A 23251-nucleotide genomic window follows, 5' to 3' on the forward strand; every position below is an offset into this window, starting at 1 on the left:
CTCCAGACCGCAGGAAAGGCCCCGTGGTGGTTACATAGCTGCAAGACTCTTATATCAGAAGCTCATAAATGAGCGATTTGCCTGACTGAATGTTGCTGTTATTGACAGAGCTGACACACTGCTACATGTGTGCAGCTCAGACATCAATAATGGGCATCACACCTTGGTGCCAGTTAAAGTTTAAGTTGATTGAAGTTAAGTGTAATTATACCCTTTCATGTTAAGGAAACACCAGTGTGTAACGGCCCAACTATCTGAGACAATGCACAACAGAGTATTTAAGGAAGTGACCCTAGAAATAGTAGATGCATTGGTGGTCATTTTGCAACATTCCATAGACTGGATCAGTTCCTATGGATTAGAGGATACCTAATGTAACACCACTTTTTAAAAAAGGGGAGAGAGAGAAAACAGCGAATTATAGACTGGTTAGCCTGACATCGATGGTGGGGAAAATGCTGGAATCTATTATTAAAGATGTAATAGCAGCGCATTTGGAAAGCAGTGACAGGATCGGTCCAAGTCAGCATGGATTTATGAAAGGGAAATCATGCTTGACAAACCTTCTAGAATCTTTTGAGGATGAAACTAGTAGAGTGGATAAGGGAGAACCAGTGGGTGTGGTGTTTTTGGACTTTCAAAAGGCTTTTGACAAGGTCCCACACAAGAGATTAGTGTGAAAAATTAAGGCACATGGGATTTGGGGTAATGTATTGACGTGGATAGAGAACTGGTTGGCAGACAGGAAGCAATGAGTGGGAATAAACGGGTCCTTTTCAGAATGCCAGGCAGTGACTAGTCGTGTACCGCAAGGTTCAGTGTTGGAACCCCAGCTATTTACAATATATATTAATGATTTAGATGAAGGAATTGAATGTAATATCTCCAAGTTTGCAGATGACATTAAGCTGAGTGGCAGTGCGAGCTGCGAGGACGATGCTAAGAGGTTGCAGGGGGACTTGGACAGGTTAGGTGAGTGGGCAAATGCATGACAGATGCAGTATAATGTGGATAAATGTAAGGTTATCCACTTTGGTGGCAAAAACAGGAAGGCAGATTATTATCTGAATGGTGACAGATGAGTAAAAGGGGAGGTGCAATGAGACCTGGGTGTCATGGTACATCAGTCATTGAAAGTAGGCATGCAGGCACAGCAGGCAGTTAAGAAAGCAAATGGCATGTTGGTCTTCATAGCGAGGGGATTTGAGTATAGGAGCAGGGAGGTCTTGCTGCAGTTATACAGAGCCTTGGTGAGACCACACCTTGAGTATTGTGTGCAGTTTTGGTCTCCTAATCTGAGGAAGGACATTCTTGCTATTGAGGGAGTGCAGCGAAAGTTCACCAGACTGATTCCTGGGATGGCAGGATTGACATATGAAGAAAGACTGGATCAACTAGGCTTATATTCACTGGAATTTAGAAGAATGAGAGGGGATCTCATAGAAGCATATAAAATTCTGACGGGACTGGACAGGTTAGATGCAGGAAGAATGTTCCCGATGTTGGGGAAGTCCAGAACCAGGGGTCACAGTCTAAGGATAAGGTGTAAGCCATATAGGACCGAGATGAGGAGAAACATTTTCACCCAGAGAATTGTGAACCTATGGAATTCTCTACCACAGAAAGTTGTTGAGACCAGTTCGTTAGATATATTCAAAAGTGAGTTAGATGTGGCTCTTATGGCTAAAGGGATCAGGGGGTATGGAGAGAAGGCAGGAGTGGGGTACTGAAGTTGCATGATCAGCCATGATCATATTGAATGGTGGTGCTCGAAGGGCTGAATGGCCTACTCCTGCACCTATTTTCTATGTTTATCTGTTGCTATGTTTCTATGTTTCTAAGATTATGAGAACAGACCCAGTGGATTGATGGGCAAGAATCGGAGCTCCTCAGCACCAGATGTAGGATCGTCTGGCGAATCCGGCCCCGCTCCCCCACCTTCTGCCCTCTGTGGTCTTACCTTGGGATGTGCTGCTGGCCGAGCTGCAAAACACAAATGAGGTTATTAGAGGAGAAGGGGGTGCGAGGATCACAAGGTGATTCCAGCGCTACACACAGCATATGCACGACAAAAGCACCACTGCTATCAAAATCATCACAGACGTCACATTTCATGACCATCAACACATTCTGCATTGCAATTATTCTCATGAGGCCAGCATTATTTATAGGACACTTTTAGAAATCATCTATCTTATATTATTGCTCGGATATGAGTAGGTATGGCATCTATTGGCTTTACATCACGCAATGTTGTATACTTTACTCACGTGTCATCACTTCAGGTCTGCAGCTGCCTGCGTGGCTGTCCGGGGGTTGCTCCCCACGAGTGCGAACACCCGCCTCCTCAATGTCAATGAGGTCGCTGGTGACTGGTGGCCCCCCCCACCCGTTCGCCTCTGCACGGACCTATTCGTCGAGAGCTTCTTCTGTAAAACGTAACAGGATGACATGGCATGAGATCATTGCATGATATCATTGCTAGGTACTGTCACAGAGACTGATACAACACATAACCAACAGATGTAATCATGATTATTATGATAATTATCGTTCTTTACCTGAAGCCGTGCACCGTGACTGCAGGCTTTGAGTACAACATTCCCAGTAAAAGTGAAAGACCTCACATCTGATGATAGTCACTCATGACTCTTACAAATCAAATTATATAAATACATAAGTACATGTAAATAAATGTAATACTTACTCTTGCGGATCCGACAAGGTCGTTCCTTCGCTTACAGCATTGGTTGCCCTCATGCACCTCATTGGTCGCCGACGAAACTACCTCTGCTATCTCGGCCCATATCTTCTGGTAAGCCTTTGGGGTGGGCTTCCCACATCCTCCCTGTGTCAAATCACCCCAGCATGACTGGACCTCCTGCATGAGAGAGGCATTAGCCTCGTCCGAGAACCTCCTCGCTGTTTTGCATCCTCCAATGTTCTCCTCTCCCAGCTCACTGCTCTCGCCAGCATCAGTCTCCACAGCATACTGTGTTGCCTCCTCCACTCCCTCCATTATAGGCACCAAATTCAGGAAAATATCTGGCTGGTAACAGCTAATTTTTTTGGCACAATTTGCTATAAAGCTTGAAACTCTCCCTCCTTCCTCCCAAAGCAGCCACACCACACCGACACTTGCTTTCACTCCCTCTCAGCTCCCACTCTCTCTGTCTCTTATGCGCATGTAATGATGACCCTCGACCTCCTGAATCGCGGGAATCGAGCGATACCATGCCATTGCTAAGGACGGCAACACTTTATGACAGAAGGTCAGAGAGATTTAACGCTAACGCCCATTTCAGATCGTTTGTGGTAATGCCCAATTTTTAAAATGGAGACTCGGGGCTTTGAAAATGGGCGACAAGCCGGCAATCTGAAAACCCATTTTTACCGCCCACACCGGAAATAATGCCCATTTTTGGGCAATCTGCACAAAAGTGTAAGAGCTAGCCCATAGAAAATTATGATGTGACATAAGTAATGGGATAAGTCACTTACTCCATAATTTCCTCTTTATTTTGTGCTGTTCAAGGGCCTATAGTGCATGACTCTAGGAAATTCTGGAGTATTAACACAGTAATAATAGTTATCAAAACAATGTTATATGAGGCCCATCTATATAACAGTAAACAGGAGTAAAACGTTACTGTGATATTCAAAATCATTAAACATTACAACAAAGGACTGTATAGCTGAAAAAATAATCTGGAACAGCAGCAAAAATTCATATATAGTCAATCTCATATTTGCTTAACATGTCCTCTAATGTCATTATGTGCCCTGTTGTGGTTAATCTGTTGCTTTACACAATGTAGAAAATAAATAAGTGCGAGGTTATACATTTTGGGAGGAAAAAAAGAAATAGGCACAGACACTTAAGGAAAGCATTTAAGGATGTTAATGAACTATAGGTTCAAAGACTGAAAGTCCAAGTGCAGATAGATAAAGCTGTAAGAAAAAGGACAATAGAATTTTAGGTTTTTATCAATATGGGCTTAACTTACAAGAGTAAAGAATTAATGATGAATGTATACAAAGCATTAATTAGACACTTTTGCACACCCATTATAGAAAGGATATTAAAGCTGTAGAGAGCATTTAGCATTAATGAGAGATAGTTGGACTTATGAAGAAAAGTTGAGCAGGTTGGGCCTATACTCATTAGAGTTTAGAAGAATGAGAGGTGATCAGGAGCTCGACAAGGTAAATGCAGAAAGGATGTTTCCACTCATGGGGGAATCTAGAACTAGGGGGCATAGTTTCAGAACAAGGAGCTGCCCATTTAGAACTGAGATGAGGAGGAATTTCTTCTCTCAGAGGGTCATAAATCTGTGGAATTCTCTGCCCCAGAGAGCTTTGGAGGCTGTGTCACTGAATATATTTAAGGTGGAGATAGACAGATTTTTGAACAATAAGGCAGTGAAGGGTTATGGGGAGCAGGCAGGGAAGTGGAGTTGAGTCCAAGATCAGATCAGCCATGATCTTATTGAATGGCGGAGCAGGCTCAAGGGGGCAAATGGCCTACTCCTGCTCCTATTTCTTGTGTTCTTATTGTTGTATATGCAGACTATGGATGTACTCTCTGTGTAGTCACTGTGTGATTGCATAAGATGGAGACTTCTTTACCTGATGTACTATCAATAAGGTTTACACTGTGTATATGGATGCTGGCATCACTGGAGGGTGCAACTGGTGGAGACCGGGTTTCCTGCCCTGGTGGCAGGGCCCAGTATAAAAGGCTGCCCACCATGCTTGTGCCTCACTCTGGAGTTTGGAATAAAGGACCAAGGTCACTACAGTTTGAGTACAACACATTGCCTCGTGGAATCATTCATAAGTACATCACAGGCATAACACTTATATTCTAGCATAGGTTTACTAGGATGATGCCAGAGATGGGAAACTATAGTTACAAGGAACAATGTGAGACACTGTGGGACTGTGATCACTGGATCAGAGAACACTAAGAATGCTTTTTTAATTATCAAGGTGTTTTATAAGAGCAAATAGAAAAATACTTTTTTTCTCTGGTTAAGGACTTGGTAATGAGGGGTCATTAATTTAAAATGATCATTAAAAGTGTGTGAAGAGAGGCTGGAGAAAATTCTTCAGGATTCTAGCGGATTGTTGGAGCATAGACTACTTTGCAACTGTGGACGGTTGAGGCAGAGACAGTTGCGTCTTTTAAGGTAAAATTGGATAAATGCTGGAAACAAAGAAACATTTAAGGCCAAGAGAGAGCGTGGGTTACTGGAATTCATTTTGTATTACTTTTAAGAAAGAACTGGTACAGGGATGATAGTCTGAATTATATAAACTTCAATGTTTCTATGGATTAAAATATATTTGGTATGAAAGGGCAGAAATATCACCAGAAATCAACTGCGATAACGATTTAAGAAAATCTATTTGAGCGGATCAAAGGAAGTTTTAAAATAACGTGTTCATACTTTCTCCCATTTAATGTACAATGTTTCAACTTTGACCTAAAATTGATACATCACGTTGCAATGTACATTATTTATCTGTGAACTGAAATGCATCAAGCAACAAATTGCATTTTTTTACAGCTGAATCCAGGACTAACTTTATTTGAGAGATATTGTATTTTAATCTGGTTGCTGAAAAGGGGTTGTTCTTAAAGTAACAATTCTCAAGAGGAAGGAATGGAAACGTCTTTGTCTCCACAGCACAGCAATGCCACTGTTCGCAGGACAATCGCGTCTGAGGCGCATTTATTTAACTGAGGACTTGGCAGTGGAAATAATGTGCCATACAAGGTCACTAAGTATTTCAACAGAGCTTTTTTTTTAGCTAAAAGAAGGTATTTCATTTAGAACTGCAACAAAGGGGAATTCACACCATGAGATTACATTAGCGATCTCAAAGAGAAATAACCAATTAGAAGTTTGCAGATTTAAAATGTCAGCCTAGTTAAGATGCAAAAGTTGTGGATTTCATCCTACAAAAGCAGAATTACCCCGCCCTTTGACTTACTTTCTGTGCACACTAAGCAATCCAATCTGAATATCACAATTTAGCAAATTTATAGCTGAGATGTCATCTGTAGAAAGTAAACCCATTGTAAAGACAGCTTCATGGTTGACATATTTAAATGTTAGTAAAGGTTTATTTGGAGTAAATTATTCATTTATTATTAGTAGTTCCCTTTAAATAAATGTGATAATTGGCATTGAAGGGTTTATTAAAAGTATGTGTTACCACTCTGTAATCTTATATCAGATCAAGGGTTGCAGAAAATCCCAGTCCTTAGTGCCATTTCTATTGCTAAAGAATGTATTATCATTGCATGCTAGAAAAGGTTTAACAGGGAGGCAGTTACAGAACTTGTCTTCTGATTCAATAAGAGCTGCAGGAATCCTTGAACTGCCAGTCACCACCAAGCCTTCAATTTATATGCCTCTGGCTCCTCATAAAATGAATTCTATTGCACAGTTATTGTTGTTATGTGCATGCATGAAATTCAGCAGAGCCAATACCTTCATCTCCTTTCCCACCATTCAACAACAGTACATTGCAGGGCTGTGCAATTTCACCACACTGCTGGCTTTCCAAATTGATGGCTGAGGGAGAAGCACTGGAAGCCGGAGGCGGGTGGGGGGGAGCATCTGGGCCGGGGATAGCATCGGAATCCAGAGGTGGAGAATCAGAATCCAGGGGTGGAGCATCGGAGACCGGACGCAGCATCGGAGGCCTGGTTGGAAGGGGTAGGTTGGGGGGTGGGGGGGTGGTGGTGGGGGGCCGGTAGCCCACATTCTTTAGATGTGGGTTCGGGAGTGTTATGTTCATAATAAAATAATGTAACTGAGTACTGCAGACATGAGCAAGTGTGACCTTAGCTCCTTTATTCAAACTCCAGAGTGTTGGTACAGCATGGGAGACCTGCTTATATACAGTGCTCCCAAGGGATGCTGGGATCCCTTGGGACTCCAACAGGTATGCCCTCTGGTGGCGGTATGATACAGGTTACCTCAGGTTGCATACATAACATCACTTCCTCCCAAAGTCAATAGTGCACTTATTTACAGGGTGAGACGATCTGGGGCTTTTTGCTCCCTTGTCAATCGTCTCGGTACAAATGCAGGTGTGGGTGAGTTGGTTGGTTCTTCGCTGGGCTGCTGGGCAGCTGGCCTTGCTGGGCTGCTGGGGATGGTGAGTTCAGCTTCGTGGTCAACCGTGATGACAGTTGCCACTTGTGTGTGTGTTGGAGGGTTGAAGTTGGTGGTGTCCTCTTCGGATTGCTCATGGCTGTCTGTGAATCGCAGTTTGGTTTGGTCCAAATGCTCTCTGCAAGTTAGCCCATTAGCAAGTTGACCTGAAACACCCTACTCCCTTCTCTGGCTATGACAGTGCCAGCAAGCCATTTGGGACCATATACTTAGTTGAGTACAAATCCAGGGTCATTGATTTTAATATCGTGTGACAAGTTTGCGCAATCATGGTACATGCTTTGTTGATGCCACCTGTCCTCGACATGATCATGGAGATCAGGGTGGACAAGAGAGAGCCTTGTTTTGAGCACCCTTTTCAAGAGCAGCTCGGCTGGGGGAACCCCGGTGAGTGAGTGGGATCTGATGCGGTAGCTGAGCAGGACTCGGGACAGGGGGTCTGCAGTGAGCCTTCTGACACATGTTTCAAGCTTTGCTTGATGGTTCAGACTGCCCATTCTGCCTGGCCTTTGGATGCAGGCTTGAACAGGGCAGATGTGACGTGCTTGATCCCATTGCGGGTCATGAATTCCTTGAATTCAGCACTGGTGAAGGACAATCCATTCTCGTTGACAAGGACATCAGGCAGGCCGTGCGTGGCGAACATGGCTCGTAGGCTTTCGGTGGCAGTGGACGTGCTTACAGACATTATTACACACTCAATCCATTTTGAATAAGCATCCACAACAACCAAAAACATTTTGCCTAGAAACAGGCCAGCGAAGTCAACATGGATCCTAGACCACGGTTTGGAGGGCCATGACCACAAACTTAGCGGTGCCTCCCTGGGTGCATTGCTCAGTTGAGAGCAAGTGTTGCATTGGTGCACGCATGACTCCAAATCTGAATCGATGCCGGGCCACCACACATGGGTTTTCATCATTACTATGCCTGGGTGGGTACTGTGTAGATTGCGTATGAACGATTCCCTGCCTTTCTTAGGCAAAACCATGTGATTGCCCCACAAAAGACAGTCTGCCTGTATGGACATTTTGTCTTTACGCCACTGGAATGGCTTAATCTCTTCATGCATCTCCGCTGGGACGCTGGACCAGCTCCCATGGAGGACACAATTTTTTACAAGGGACAGTAAAGGATCCTGGCTGGTCCGGGTCCTGATCTGGTGGGCCGTAACAGGTGACTTTTTTTTTCAAATGCATCCATCACCAAGAGCAAGTCTGCAGGCTGCACCATTTCCATCCCGGTGGTGGGCAATGGTAGCCGACTGAGAGCATCAGCGCAGTTCTCTATGCCTGGTCTGTGGCAGATTACATAGTTATATGCAGACTGCATAAGCACCCATCTTTGGATGTGGGCAGAGGTATTGGAATTAATCCTTTTGCTCTCTGAGAATAGCGATTTGAGCAGCTTATGGTCAGTTTCTAGCTCAAACTTGAGACCAAACAGATACTGATACATTTTTTTCACCCCGCAAATGCATGCCAGAGTTTCTTTTTCAATCATGCTGTCGGCCCTTTCGGCCTTGGACAAACTCCTGGACGCATAGGCGACTGGTTGCAATGTTCCCGATTCGTTTGCTTGTTGTAACACACACCCGACCCCGTACAAAGATGCATCGCAAGCTAGCAGTAAACGTTTACATGGGTTATGCAGAACAAGCAGTTTGTTGGAACATAACAGATTTCTGGCTTTCTCAAAAACAGCCTCTTGTGATTTCCCCCATATCCAGTCACCTTCCTTGCGTAGCAGCACATGTAGAGGTTCTAGCAAGGTGCTTAACCCGGGTAGGAAATTACCAAAATAGATGAGAAGTCCCAGGAATGACCGCAGCTCCGTCACGTTCTGTGGTCTTGGCGCATTCTTGATGGCCTCCGTCTTGGCATCAGTGCCTTCTGCTGTGATTCTTCTCCCTAAGAACTCGACCTCTGGCGCCAGGAAAACACATTTCGAGCATTTCAACCTGAGGCTCACGCGATCTAGCCAACTTCAAACCTTTTCCAAGTTCTTCAAGTATTGGATGGTGTCCCGACCTGTGACCAATATGTCATCCTGGAAAACCACGGTGTGCAGAACCGACTTTAGCAGGCTCTCCATGTTGCCGCAGCCGATCGAATCCCAAACGGGCATCTATTGTAGATGAACAGACCTTTGTGCGTGTTATTGCAGGTGCGACCTTTCGAAGATTCCGCCAGCTCCTGCGTCATGTAGGCCAAGATCAGGTCCAACTCTAGCCAGGGTCATAAATAAGTCTTCTGCCTTGGGTAGCGGGTAAGCGGGTACTGGTTCTGTAGCGAAAAATGGTTAATCGTTACTTTATAGTCCCCACAAATTCTGACTGTGCCATTGCCTTTGAGAACCGGAACAATCGGACTGGCCCACTCGTTGAACTCCACCGGCGTGATGATGCCCTCTCATTGCAGCCTGTCTAGCTTGATCTCCAGTTTCTCTCGCATCATATATGGCACCGCCCGTGCCTTGTGGTGGATGGGTCGTGTACCTGGAACCACGTGGCTCTGCACCTCCGCCCCCAAGAAACTTCTGATGTCTGGCTCAAACAACGACGGGAACTTGCTGAGAACCTGGCCACATGAGGCGTCGTCAACGGACGAGAGCGCTCGGATGTTGTCCCAGTTCCAGCGGATTTTTCCCAGCCAGCTTCTGCTGAACAGTCTGGGGCCATCTCCTGGTACAAGCCATAGTGGGAGTTCGTGCACTGCTCCATCATAGGAGACTTTTACTGCTGCACTGCCAATTACAGGGATCAGCTATTTAGTGTAAGTTCTTAGCTTGGTATGAATGGGGCTAAGCTTGGCCCTGTGTGCCTTGTTGCACCACAGCCTGTCGAAGGCCTTTTTGCTCATGATAGACTGACTCACACCCGTGTCCAGTTCTATGGATACTGGAATTCTGTCCAGTTTGACTTTTAGCATGATCAGTGGACAGTTCATGGTGAAGGTGTGTACCCCGTACACTTCTGCCCCTCAGTTCGAGTCTCTAATTCAGCCTGATCCACCATGGATCGATCCTCCTCTGCAACATGGTGGTTTGCAGGTTTTGCAGCTCGTCTGCACATTCGCTGGAGGTGTCCCATTGTTCTGCAGTCTTTGCACACATAGTTTTTGAAGCGGCATTGATGGGCTCGATGATCACCTCCGCAGTGCCAACAAGGTGCTAACTGCCTCACATTAATGTTTGATGGTGGACTCTGGGTCCTCTGAGGTCGTGCAGCTATAGGCGTGTACGTTTTGACATATGCATTCCTGCCTGAAAACAACGTTACTTTGTGTACAGTACTTGCCGAAACCTCTTTTTGCTTTGAAATTTGTTTGGTGTTATCGCTGGTGGACATAAATGCCTGGGCTATCATTACGGCTTTGCTCAGGTTTGGTGTTTCAACAGTCAACAGTTTGCGAAGGATAACCTCATGGCCAAAACAAAGCACCAAGAAGTCTCTTAGCATTTGCTCAAGGAATACATCAAATTCGCAATGTCCTGCAAGGCGCCTTAGTTCGGTGACGTAGTTCGCCACTTCCTGGCCTTCAGACCGTTGACATGTGTAAAATCGATACCTTGCCATCAGAACGCTTTCCTTCGGATTTAGGTGCTCCTGGACCAGCGTACACAGTTCTTCATAGGATTTGGTTGTTGGTTTCACCAGAGCTAGAATATTCTTCATGAGGCCATAGGTTGTTGCCCCACAGACAGTGAGGAGGATCACCCTTCATTTGGCAGCGTTCTCATCCCCTTCCAGCTCGTTGGCCACGAAGTATTGGTCGAGTCTCTCCACGAAGGCCTCCCAATCGTCCCCTTCTGAGAACTTCTCCAGGATACCAACAGTTCTCTGCATTTTCGCGTGATTGTTCATTATCTCGTCGCCAGTTGTTAAGTTCATAATAAAGTAATGTAGCTGAGTACTGCAGACATGAGTAAGTGTGACCTTAGCTCCTTTATTCAAACTGTAGACTGCTGGTACAGCATAGGAAGCCTGCTTATATACAATGCTCCCAAGGGATGCTGGGATCCCTTGGGACTCCAACAGGTATGCCCTCTGGTGGCAGTATGATACAGGTGACATAGGGTTGTATACATAACAGGGAGCAATCCTGTTCCTCCCTGCTCCACATTCAGATAAGTACATTTCAAAAACTTACCTTGTAGTTAGCGCGCGATGCCAAGGTCTGATTTTACTGCGTGCCAGCTGCCTCGGGGCAACCCAATCTTTAAGTGATGACCTCAAACAGGCATTAGGCCCCTTATTTGCATATTCAGGTTTCAGGCATGGACCCTGGATGCCTATTTTTTCTGTGCCAATATTGTGGGCGATGCAAATCTGGCCAGAAATGTGTGCGCACCTCCTGCCTGCCATATTGGGAGCTTAGTAGGCCTGTTAGTGCCTGAAAAATATGTGCTGCATGGCTGAATTTATAGGCCAAAGGATATTCAAAAGGAAGCTAGTTGCTATAAAAGTCCAAATTGTCGTTTCTCGGTCTTGATTTTTTTATATGTCCTTGTGTCTGAGGCTGATGAGAAGCCTATTTAGATATATGGGGCACAACTTTCAACTGGCAGCGGCCCAGTCCGTGCCTGAAATACAGAGAGCTGGCAGTTGAAAATCGGGAGGATGGGCACCTCAGCCATCCCATTGAGGATGCCCGATTTTCAGGCAGGCCTATAAATGGGTGAGCAGTACACCACCTGTTTCCAGCAAAAGGCTGCTTAAATATACAAATCTGAGTCTTTGTTGTTTGTAGGAATGCTGTGCATTTATAGCAGGTAGTGAGTGGTTTAATCAGTGGTAGTTAAGGGACCACTGGAGACCACTCAAGAAATGGACAATCTTTATTCTTGTGAGGCGCAAGTGTGCTCCTCCTGGACCCAGCAGAAGTTCCAGCCTGCTGTCAGCCTATGTGAGTCCTTGCTTCCACCTGGCCCAATCTACAAGCCGGCTTAACGTGAGACTCAGCGGATTTCCCGCTCTTCCACAAGTGGCAAGCTGCAGCGGGATGGTTGCTTGAAGTCTACAGTTCATTGGCGGCATTTAAATGAGGCCCGAACCTTCAAGGAGGCGGAAATATCACTCCACTAACTGTGTACCTATTCCGGGCAGAAGCCAAAGATCGCCCCCATGGGGCCTTTGCAGCAACACTCAGTTTCGTGAACTGGTGCACTCCAATGCTGTAAGTGAAGAGTCTTAACTCTAAAAACCAGCAGAATATTATCTGAATGGTGACAGATTAGTAAAAGGGGAAGTGCAACGAGACCTGGGTGTCATGGTACATCAGTCATTGAAAGTTGGCATGCGGGTACAACAGGCGGTGAAGGCGGCAAATGGCATGTTGGCCTTCATAGCGAGAGGAATTGAGTATAGGAGCAGGGAGGTCTTACTGCAGTTATACAGTGCCTTGGTGAGGCCACGCCTTGAATATTGTGTACAGTTTTGGTCTCCTAATCTGAAGATGGACATTTGGACATTCTTGCTATTGAGGGAGTGCAGCAAAGGTTCATCAGACTGATTCCCGGGATGGCAGGATTGACATATGAAGAAAGACTGGATCGACTAGGCTTATATTCACTGGAATTTAGAAGAATGAGAGGGGATCTCATAGAAACATATAAAATTCTGATGGAATTGGACAGATTAGATGCAGGAAGAATGTTCCCGATATTGGGGAAGTCCAGAACCAGAGGTCACAGTCTAAGGATAAGGGATAAGCCATTTAGGACCGAGATGAGGAGAAACTTCTTCACTTAGAGAATTGTGAACCTGTGGAATTCTCTACCACAGAAAGTTGTTGAGACCAGTTCATTAGATATATTTAAAAGGGAGTTAGATGTGGCCCTTACGGCTAAAGGGATCAAGAAGTATGGAGAGAAAGCAGGAGTGGGGTACTGAAGTGCATGATCAGTCATGATCATATTGAATGGCGGTGCAGGCTCGAAGGGCCGAATGGCCTACTCCTGCACCCATTTTCTATGTTTCTATGTTTCTATCATTTGTCCATACAAATGACATAAAATGACACCTGCTCTTACCTACTCTGAAGAAGTAGAATTATTTTGCCTAAGCAAAACATATCTAAATAAAAACAGCCCTTCTAACATTTTTGTACAGGGATTATGATTGGATGTGTGTTCTGATTTTAAACAGATTGCCCTCTGCTAGCAGTACCCAGAATTGGATTGCAGTACGAACTAATAAGTGCTTCATACATTTGCAAGTAAATATCAAATTGCCCGCGGTGGCCTGAGAACTGCTCTGTAGACAAAGCCTGAGACTTCATTTTACGTTAGTGAAGACGTAAGCTTCTGTGATCAAGAAGTGTCAATTACGTACTACTTGAATGAGTCTGAGGAAATCTGAAATAGGAGAAGGTCATTTCACCCATCTAACACATTCCAAGTAAGAGTTATGGATCAATGATGTGGACAGACTTTCCTATCCTTTTTTTCAATCTAGATGTCTTTCTAACTCTGGCATTTGAGATGTGGGAAATACTGGCAACACTTTTATTGCCCATCCCGAGTTATCCTGATAAAGTGGCGGTGGGCTTCTCTTTGAATCACTTCCATTCCTGTTTTAATTGTGCTCCCATAATACTGTAGGGGAGGAAATTCCAGGATTTTTATTCAGTAACAATAAAGAAACAAAGATATATTTCCAAGTCAGGATGGTGTGCAACTTGATGGGGAACTGGCAGGTGATGCTGTTCCCTTGCTATTGCTGCTCATGTCTTTTTCGATGGTAAAATTCCTGGGACTGCCACAATAAGCTCGCTGAATTGCTGTAGTAAATTGTGCAGATAGTACATACTGCAGCCACAGTGCAGGTGGTGTAGGTGGATATAGAGTTCCAGTACTAGGGGCATCGGACAGACTGTTTGGTCTGGGTTGGTGTTGAGCTTCTTAAGAGTTGTTGCAGCTGTACCAATCCAGTGGTGAGTATTCCATCATATTCCTGACTTGAACCTTGTAGATGATGGACAGGCTTTGAAGGATAAGGAGGTATGCCACTCAGTAGCCAGCCTCTGCCTTGCTCTCTTTGCCGCAGATGTGGATATAACTGGTCCAATTAAGTATCTGGTCAATGGTGACCCCTAGAATGCTAAAGGTAGGGACCTTGCAATGGTGGTGCTATCTAAGGTCAGGTTGAACTGGTTGTTCCTTTTCATGGTGGAGCAAATGTTACCTGTCACTTGTCATCAAAAAGGTTCTCCAGAAAGCTTCAAGTTCTCAATTTTGAAATGGTACCTCTATGCTTTTACCTGTAGTTATTGAAAATAATTTAATAACCTCATTTATGGTGCCCATTTTGCAAAGTAATTTTGGCTTCTCCTCAATGTGAAATATGCATTTTAACTGAAGTCAAACTGACCTCAGTTAGGGTATGAGACCACCTCTCATACTGTTTGGAATTTGCACTGCCTTGAGTATAATTGTAAAATACGTTCCCAGACAGTCCATATTAAGTTTATAATTTTAATATATAGAAGATCAATAGGGTAGTCAGCTTTTCAGTAACATTATGACTTTCAATGCTATTTTGGCACCAGTTGCTAGAACTGCTCATCTGTGGTGCTCTGTTTTCAGTTTGGAACTCATACCTCCTACTTTACCAGTCTGGTTACAAACTTTCCTTGATGTCAAGCCAAAGTCCATATAGGCTAGTAATACCCATAGTTGATTTCTGGCTGACAGTTCTGCCTTCCGGTAGCCAGACACCAAACCAGTGCCAGTGGTACATGTTTTTTTTTTAAAGATCTGCACGGGTGCGTTTTTGGTCTGAGGCAGGATGTTGGCACTGCCTCTAATAACCAGCATGTCTGTACTATAAAGGGGGCATCAAACGGTGCCAATGTCAAACCAGGACGTGCAGTTTATGGCTGCACATTAATCACTTTAAACCCACATTCCACCCTCCTGCCAACACACATTAAAATGCATGTGTATGAGATGAATGATCACCATCAATAAAATCTCTTATATAGCTAATCAGTACAAATTTCTGTTTTATTGTATTTGACCAAAACTGCAATCCATCCACCTTGAAATAAGCAATTATGTTTTAATTATTTTACTCTATATTAAGCAGATTTGTTTTAAAGAGGTCATTATTATAAGCTCTAAAATGAAAGAAATGTGTAGTTGTAACAAATTAATTATTCTTTTATAAAATAAAATCCCCATCGCACCTTTTTATCGAAATATTCGAGCATGAATTTTATAGTGCCTTTCACAGCCAATGAAGTTATTTAGAAGTGCAGTCACTGTAGGCAAACAAGGCAGCCACTTTGAACACAGCAAGGTCCTACAAACAGGAAATGAGATAATTGCTCAAATAATTTGCTTTTCGTGGCATTGGTTGAGTGACGAATGTTAGCCCGGATACTGGGAGAACTCCTGCTCTTCTTTGAATAATGCCAAGGAACCATTTGAAGTATAAGTTCATCGTGGGTTGTAGTGCAAAAAGTGTGATACTGAATCTGCAGCTGATTTTGCACTTGCCTAATTTTCTTAATCGGGTGGAGTGCAAAACAGACTACCGATTCACTATTGCCCATTTTGTGCTACTGATCAAAATGAATTTATACCCCTTTATGTCTACATGAGCAGGTGGATGGGGACTCTTATTTATAGAATCATAGACTATTACAGAACTAAAGGAAGCCATTAAGCCATCATAGGTCATTAAATATATTTACGATGGAGATAGACAGATTTTTGAATGATAAGGGAGTCAAGGGTTATGGGGAGTGGGCAGGGAAGTGGAGCTGAGCCTAAGATCAGATCAGCCATGATCTTATTGAATGGCAGAGCAGGTACGAGAGGCCAAATGGCCTACTCCTGCTCTTATTTCTTATGTTCTTATGCCAGTACTGGCTTTCTGAAAGTGGTAGACTAGTCCAATTCCCCTGGCCTCTCCCCAAAGCCTTTTAAGTTTTTATTTTTCAATGGTTTTTTCAAGAGATGGCACCTCCGACAATGCAGCATTCTCTCAGTACTACACTGAGGCATCAACCTAGAGTATGTGCACAAGTCCTGGATTCGGCCATGTCTACCTTGGCAATCATCTGATTTGTTTCCTTACCACTAGTTGATCCAGAAATAGTGGCCTGATTACTGCATTTTATTAGCTTTTTGGACTTAGTGGGACAGATTTGCTTGTCCTAAATTATATCTGCCTTCTTAATAACTTAGTATATTTTGGAGGCACATCAGATAATTGATGGAAAGAGAAATCAAGGATTTATTTTTGGTGTGTACTAATTTTAATATGGAAATTATTACACATTTTACATTAAAAACCATTCATTATTAGTCAAATGAAGTCTCAATATTTTTATTCCATAAACATTCTTCGCTACACATTTTATCTTCCCACATCATTTTTGTATTATCATCATATTTATATTGCCACTTTTGCATCACTGCCAAGTGGGTTTGGGTGCACAATAGTGCAAAAAGTTTGGTTATCAGATCCCAATCAAGTGTGGAAACCCCTACTGCACAGCCTTCTTTTCCTGGTCTCCAATCCAATGTAATGCCTTGTTTTAAAAGTGTTCAGGTGATCCAGTGGACCTCTGAGAACTTTCAAAACTTTGGGGGGGAAATTACATAGCACCCCGTTTGGGGGCTTTAACAGCCACGAGGTAGGAGTTCCTGTGCCAGGCGCGGAAGTCCCACCCCGCTCACGTTATTGGGGGTTACAGCCCCCGAGAGCAAGTGGAGAGCAAAATAATGCTCTCCACTTGTTCTGTGGGGCGCCAGCGGGGCAGAAGCAAAAGGAGAAGGGCGCAGGGATATGTGGTGGGAGGCATATCGCTGCCGCATAGTAGGGGCCCTCCCCTTCATAAAAGGGGAGTGCAAAGCTGCCGACTTTGCGTGTCCAAGCGGAGTACCGGGCTGCAAAATCACAGCATGGACCCCGCATTCCAGGATTCAACAGGCTGCAACCGGTAAGTCGGCGGATTTTTTTGTGTGAGTGCCACCTCCCCTTTAAGTAGCACCCCGCAAGCAGAGCTCAGCCCAGTATGCGCCCCCTGAAGCTGTCGTTGGTATCACTCACCGCAGCTTCAGGGAGTGCTCCTAAATTTTCACTCAGCAGGGATAACTCTCCTACTCTTCTCCAAAATAATGCCATGTAATCTTTTGCATACACTTGAGAGAGCAGACAGGGTCTCAGTTTAACATCTCATCTGAAAGACAGCACCTCCTGGTGTGTCAGCCTAGATTTTTGTGCTTACAACTCTGGCAGGATACAACCCCAACCTTCTAGACTCAGATGCAAGGGTGCTATCAACTGAGCCACAGCTGACACTTTGCTTAATTGTTTTGCTTCACACTGACACTGCTGCGTAAAAAGCTTGAATTCAGAGTCAAGTGACATGGAGAGCATAGCGATTCCCATTGCTCCCCATAACACATTAAAAAAAAAATGTATACTAGTTAAACTTCCATGGCTTTGCACATCAGGAGTCAAGACCAAGTGTACACTTCAGGTGAAGCAGGGCTTGTAAATGTACTGTTGCTCTTCCTCCTTCTCGGCCTCTCTATGGCCTTTGACACAGTTGACCATGCCATCCTCCTCCAGCAGCTCTCCTCCATTATCCAGCTCATAGGGACATCCCTCACTCTAATCTATCAAATTGTATCCAGAGCATCCCCAGCAATGGCTTCGCCTCCTGCCTCCACGCCGTTACATCTGGAGCCCCCCAAGGATCTACACTTGGCTCCTTCCCTTCCTCAGATACATGCCCCCATTGGTGACATCATGTACACAGACAACACCAGCTCTACCTCTTCACACCTCCACTGCCTCGGTGTTGTCAGACCACATGTCCAACACCCAGTTTTGGATGAGCTTCAATTTCCTCCAGTTAAACATTTGGAAGGTTGGAGCAATCGTCTTTAGTCCCACCATTTACTCTGTACCCTCGGCACTGATTCTATCCCTAGCCTCAGCCCCTGTTTCAGATAGAACCAAATTATTTGCAAACTCAACAGCCTATTTGGCCTGATCTGCACTTCCAACCCCAATTCCTCTCCATCAAAAAGATTGCCTACTCCACCTCTGTAACATCAGCTGCCTCTGGCCCTGTCTCAGCTCATCAACTGCTGAAACCCTCATCCATGCCTTTGTCATTGACAGACTGGACATTTCCAATGTTCTCCTGACCTGTCTCCCATACTCATCCCATGAACTTCAGTTCCTCCAAAACTCCTATCCTATCCCACATCAAGTCTTGCTCATTCTTCCACATTGTGCTCACTGACATACATTGGCTCCTGGTTCCCAAATGCCTCAAATGTAAAATTCTCATTGTGTTTAAATCCCTTCATAGTTTCACTCCTCCCTATCTCTGTCACCTCCTGCAGCCTTACAATCCTCCAAGAACTCTGCTTTTCTCTGTCTGTGACCTCTTGTGCAATCCCCATCCTTTTGCCCCACTTTTGGCAGTGTGGTCCCAGCAGTCTTGGTCCTATGCTCTAGAATTGCATTACTAAACCTCTCTCTCCTTTAATACCTTCCTTAAAACTCATCTCTTTGACCAAGCTTTTAGACCTCTCCCTTCCTATTATCTCTTTCGTTGGCTGTACCCATTCTTTCAGATTATGTTTCTGTGCGGTTTCTGTGCCGTTTTTCTGTTGAAATCGCTATATAAATCGAAGTTGTTGTCACACCGTATATCTTGTCTGAGGCGTCTTGAATAACAGAGAGTCAAAGTTCAAAAGTTGGAATGTTTCCTAAAAGAAATAAAGTGTACAAATATTTAAATTGTGGAACGTGATCTCTGTGCGCCTTTTGTATATATTGAAATTAATATTTTTATTTGAAAGTTTTGTATTTTAGGCGTTGCACGTTGGCACTGATGCGATTGTTATGAAGCTATTTGTTTCTACAGCGCAGAGTTAGATCCAGAGATTGACATAGATGGCGAGGCTTCCTCCTCCCAGACTGGCTGATTTTCACATTCCCTCGACGCGTTCTTGTGGCTGCAAGCCGTCACTTTTTCCCCCTTATTTCCGAGTGCAGCTGCCAGAACTCAACTAGATCTCACAATTCATGTCTAGGATCACGACCTATAGGGGGAAAGGTGTGCTTCCTGTACACACATATATCGTCTAGCCCCTTTCCTGCAATCCTGGCCGTCTGAAACTTGTCTAATATCTGATCGGGCAGTGGGAAATAAAAATAATCAGGAAGAAGTACAACATTCCAGCACGTCCGCCTTCGTTCCATTGAGATCTTGGAAACTCACTAGACATAACAACCTTTTGGCACTCTTGTGCCAATCCTCCCAATTCCAGCACATTATATTCATCTATCGCTTTATACAGAGTTGTAATTAAATACATTCCATGTCATAAAAACACTGTTAGACAATGTTGGATTCTTCACATGTATTTCGACCTCTATCTTTTCGCTAAGGTGTCCCATACAATACGCGTGCATTGTTCCAAGTGCAGGGAATGTTGTCACGTTGAAATCCCACATATTTGCCTGGTTATTTCAGCAGATGGAGCATTGTTGAAAGCTCGCGTCAGCCCAGCCTGTTTGCACAGCCTCTGATTTAGCAATGCGCCTGCTTGCTGGGCTGGAGGTATGCGCTGTGTCAAGAGGTCACACACAATCCGGTGTCAGGCAGGAACTGGGAAGCTGCCCAGGAATGTTGGCGTTGATCCAAAGGCAAGTCTGCTGGCGGGGCCGGCCGGCCGCCCGCCTGAGCCGGGCTGGGAGAGAATAAAAAGCCTGCGCTTCACCCACTCAACACACACAAACTGCTCGACAGAGAGAGAGAGCAGCAAATCCACTCGATCCTACAACTGTCAAGCCGAAGAAAAAAATAAAACTTGTGGAAGTCCAAACCGAAAATCTGAGCAGAAATGTTTGCTGGACTGAGGAGCGAGATGTTTGCAGCATTCCTGCTGATGGGGCTGGCTTGTTTGGTGAGTTACTGACTGCATTTTGCAGCAATGTGGTGACAGGATTTGAGGAGCTAACACTAACCAGTTGTGAACAAGAATACAACCTGCTTTAGAATGTGTGTAATTGACTTTAATCCTTAAAATGTTATTGTGTAGTAATTTCAGCCCACGGAATTTGAGTTTGAGATGTTTACATGCGGCAGTGACTTGGTGTTGCCTTTATTTGTGGACATGTTGTCCGCACGCTGCCTTTGCCGGTTTGTAAATGCTGGGATGTGTTTTGCAGGCCGCTGCCGATGATTGCCGAGCTCCCTGCCAGTGTCCCGAGCGGCCCCCGCTCTGCCCTCCCGGAGTCTCTCTGCTCACCGACGGCTGCGGCTGTTGCAGCGTCTGCGCCAAGCAAGCGGGCGAGGTGTGCACTCGGCGCCAGCCCTGCGATCCCCACAAGGGCCTCTTCTGCAACTTCGGATCCGCCGCTTACACCACAGTCGGTGTCTGTGCAGGTAAGACCCGTCCGCACACACACACACACACCGCTCTGCAGCCCGAACCCGGAGGACTTCTTAAACCAAGTGTGGAGATTTAAACTAAAGCAAAATACTGCGGATGCTCGACATCTGAAATAAAACCAGAACATGCTGGAAACACTCAACAGGGCAGGCAGTATGCTGCTTGATCTGCTGAGTATGTAGAACATTTTCTGTTTATTATGGAGATTTTAATGCCATCAAGCTGGATTGGATGAAAAGTGTTTACACACTCGGTTTTGGTAACTGTAAGAATAGGATGCCTCCCGGTCATTGCCCCTTTACAACAAAAGCGTGTATTTATATAGCGCCTTTAACGTAGTGAAACGTCCCAAGGCACTCCACAGGAGTATTATGAGACAATTAAAAAAAAATATATTTTATATAAAATACTTTAATATTTTATTAGCACAGAGGTATGATTAGCAAAATAATTTATATATTGCCTCCTAAATTAGTGGATAATTCAGTATCTGCCATTGAAACTGTTTAGGATCATACTTGTAGTGAAATTGAAGCGGTTGTCATCCTACTAGTGTTTACTGTCATCTGAAATGTTTTATCAGTTAAACTAAATTGCTTACAGGAATATTTTTACATTGTCTCTTGCAGCTAAGGAAGGGGCTCCTTGCGTGTTTGATGGTGTTGTGTACAGGAATGGTGAGACCTTTCAGAGTGGATGCAAATACAAGTGCACCTGTCTGGATGGCTCCATTGGCTGTGTCCCTGTCTGTAGTGTGGAGATCCGCCTGCCTAGCCCGGACTGTCCCATGCCCAAGAAAGTCAAAGTGCCTGGCAAGTGCTGCGAGGAATGGGTCTGTGAACCCAGACACCACACCATGGTTGGACCTGCACTGGCAGGTAAGGCGTTTGGAGTTGAATGTTTTGATGACTAACAAAGAGGCAATCAAAATGATTAGGAATCAGTGCAGTGTGCTTTGCAACCACCAGATCAAATGAGAATGATACAAGGAAAATGTTAAACTACATCAATAGAATCAATTCAGTGATTCGGCAATCTAGTCATTGTCAAATGACATTATTTTTACTGAGTTTATTTTGCCAATCTTTAAAACATACTTAACTGACCAGCAACATTATATAGTTTAAGGGCAACAGAAATAAACAATTGTTAATGCTTATTCTATTGTTAATGGAACCCTGGTTCCTGTCTGTTATGTTACCAAAAAAAGTTGATTTTTTTTTCTCCTCTTCACTACAGCATATAGAGAAGAAGCCACCTATGGCCCTGACCCCTCCATGTTCCGTGCAAACTGTCTAGTACAGACTACTGAATGGAGTGCCTGCTCCAAGACGTGTGGAATGGGTATCTCCACCCGGGTAACCAATGACAACAGAGAGTGCCGACTGGAGAAACAGACCAGACTTTGCATGGTCCGGCCTTGCGAAATGGATATGAAAGAGACTATTAAGGTAAAAAAAAAAGCCCTTCTCGGAGCAATTGATTTAAAATAACATCAGGATTTATCTTTGCATATACTCTGAATATTTTCTCTAACGGAATTTTGTCTTTTGTCATTCACCCCATAGAGAGGCAAAAGATGTATCCGCACTCCAAAGGTTTACAGACCTACCAAGTTCGAATTCTCTGGCTGTGCCAGTGTGAAGTCTTACAGAGCCAAATTCTGTGGTGTTTGCACCGATGGCCGATGCTGCACCCCTCACAGAACCGCTACTCTTCCTGTCGAGTTCAAATGTCCTGATGGACAACTCATGAAGAAGAATATGATGTTCATAAAGACCTGTGCCTGCCATTATAACTGCCCCATGGACAATGATGTCTTCCAGTCCTTATATTACAGGAAAATGATGGGTGACATGGCATAAACTGGGTAATCGATCTAAGACTTCTTAACTGGAAAAATTTTCCATCTCATATGCAAAGTTCACTGCGTAACATAAAGGAAAATATTGACATGTTGAGACATTATCAGTTATCAAATGAGAGAATGGAAATATGTCACAGCACTCAGCCTAAATTTTGAAACTGCATTGCTTGTACACTGTCAGCTGTAATATCATTGTAAATAATGTACATATGTGTACAGTTGTCTAAGTTAATTTAAATGTATGTGCCTTGTGTTGTTTATTGCTTGAGTACTGTAGTTATAGACTTGACAAAATGACTGTTCTTTGATTTTTGTTTTTGAACAGTTGTTGTAACAGTTGAGAAGTGTGACCAAAAGTTATATGTTTGCACTTTTCTAGTTCAAAATAAAATATATTTTTGATACAAAAATTGCTTTCTTAATTAACAGATCTACACAAATAATACAATCTTTTGTCATTTAACAGACATTTACAGCAAGACATTAAGATTTGGCAGAATATATGGTGTATTTTTGTATCTATTTAATCAATATATAGTTTATTAATATTTATAGTATGGTGTGAATAATGCATTCCTTCTCAGTTTAGCAATCCAAGTGCCATGAATATTAGTGATCATACATGTTTTATAGCAGCTTTAAATCTCCTTCCACTGAAAACTCAATACTCAACAAAAGTTATCAGAATTTGGAAGCAGACACGCAGACACATAAATAGTTATGGGGCTATCAGTGGTAAATCTGGGATTTGAAAGAG

The 23251-nt window shown here is 44.0% G+C and overlaps 1 protein-coding gene across 1 annotated transcript; it reads left to right on the forward strand.

The window, feature by feature from the left end:
• The first annotated feature begins 19955 nt into the window (after positions 1-19955).
• On the forward strand, positions 19956-22904 carry LOC139267239 (CCN family member 2-like). The gene is made up of 5 exons (XM_070885242.1): positions 19956-20138; positions 20404-20620; positions 21257-21505; positions 21867-22078; positions 22196-22904. Exons 1-5 carry the CDS (start codon positions 20076-20078, stop codon positions 22490-22492), a joined length of 1038 nt encoding a protein of 345 aa, XP_070741343.1. The 5' UTR covers positions 19956-20075; the 3' UTR covers positions 22493-22904.
• The last annotated feature ends 347 nt before the right edge of the window (positions 22905-23251 follow it).

Source organism: Pristiophorus japonicus, chromosome 7 (assembly GCF_044704955.1).
Source record: "Pristiophorus japonicus isolate sPriJap1 chromosome 7, sPriJap1.hap1, whole genome shotgun sequence".
NCBI classification, from domain to species: domain Eukaryota; kingdom Metazoa; phylum Chordata; class Chondrichthyes; family Pristiophoridae; genus Pristiophorus; species Pristiophorus japonicus.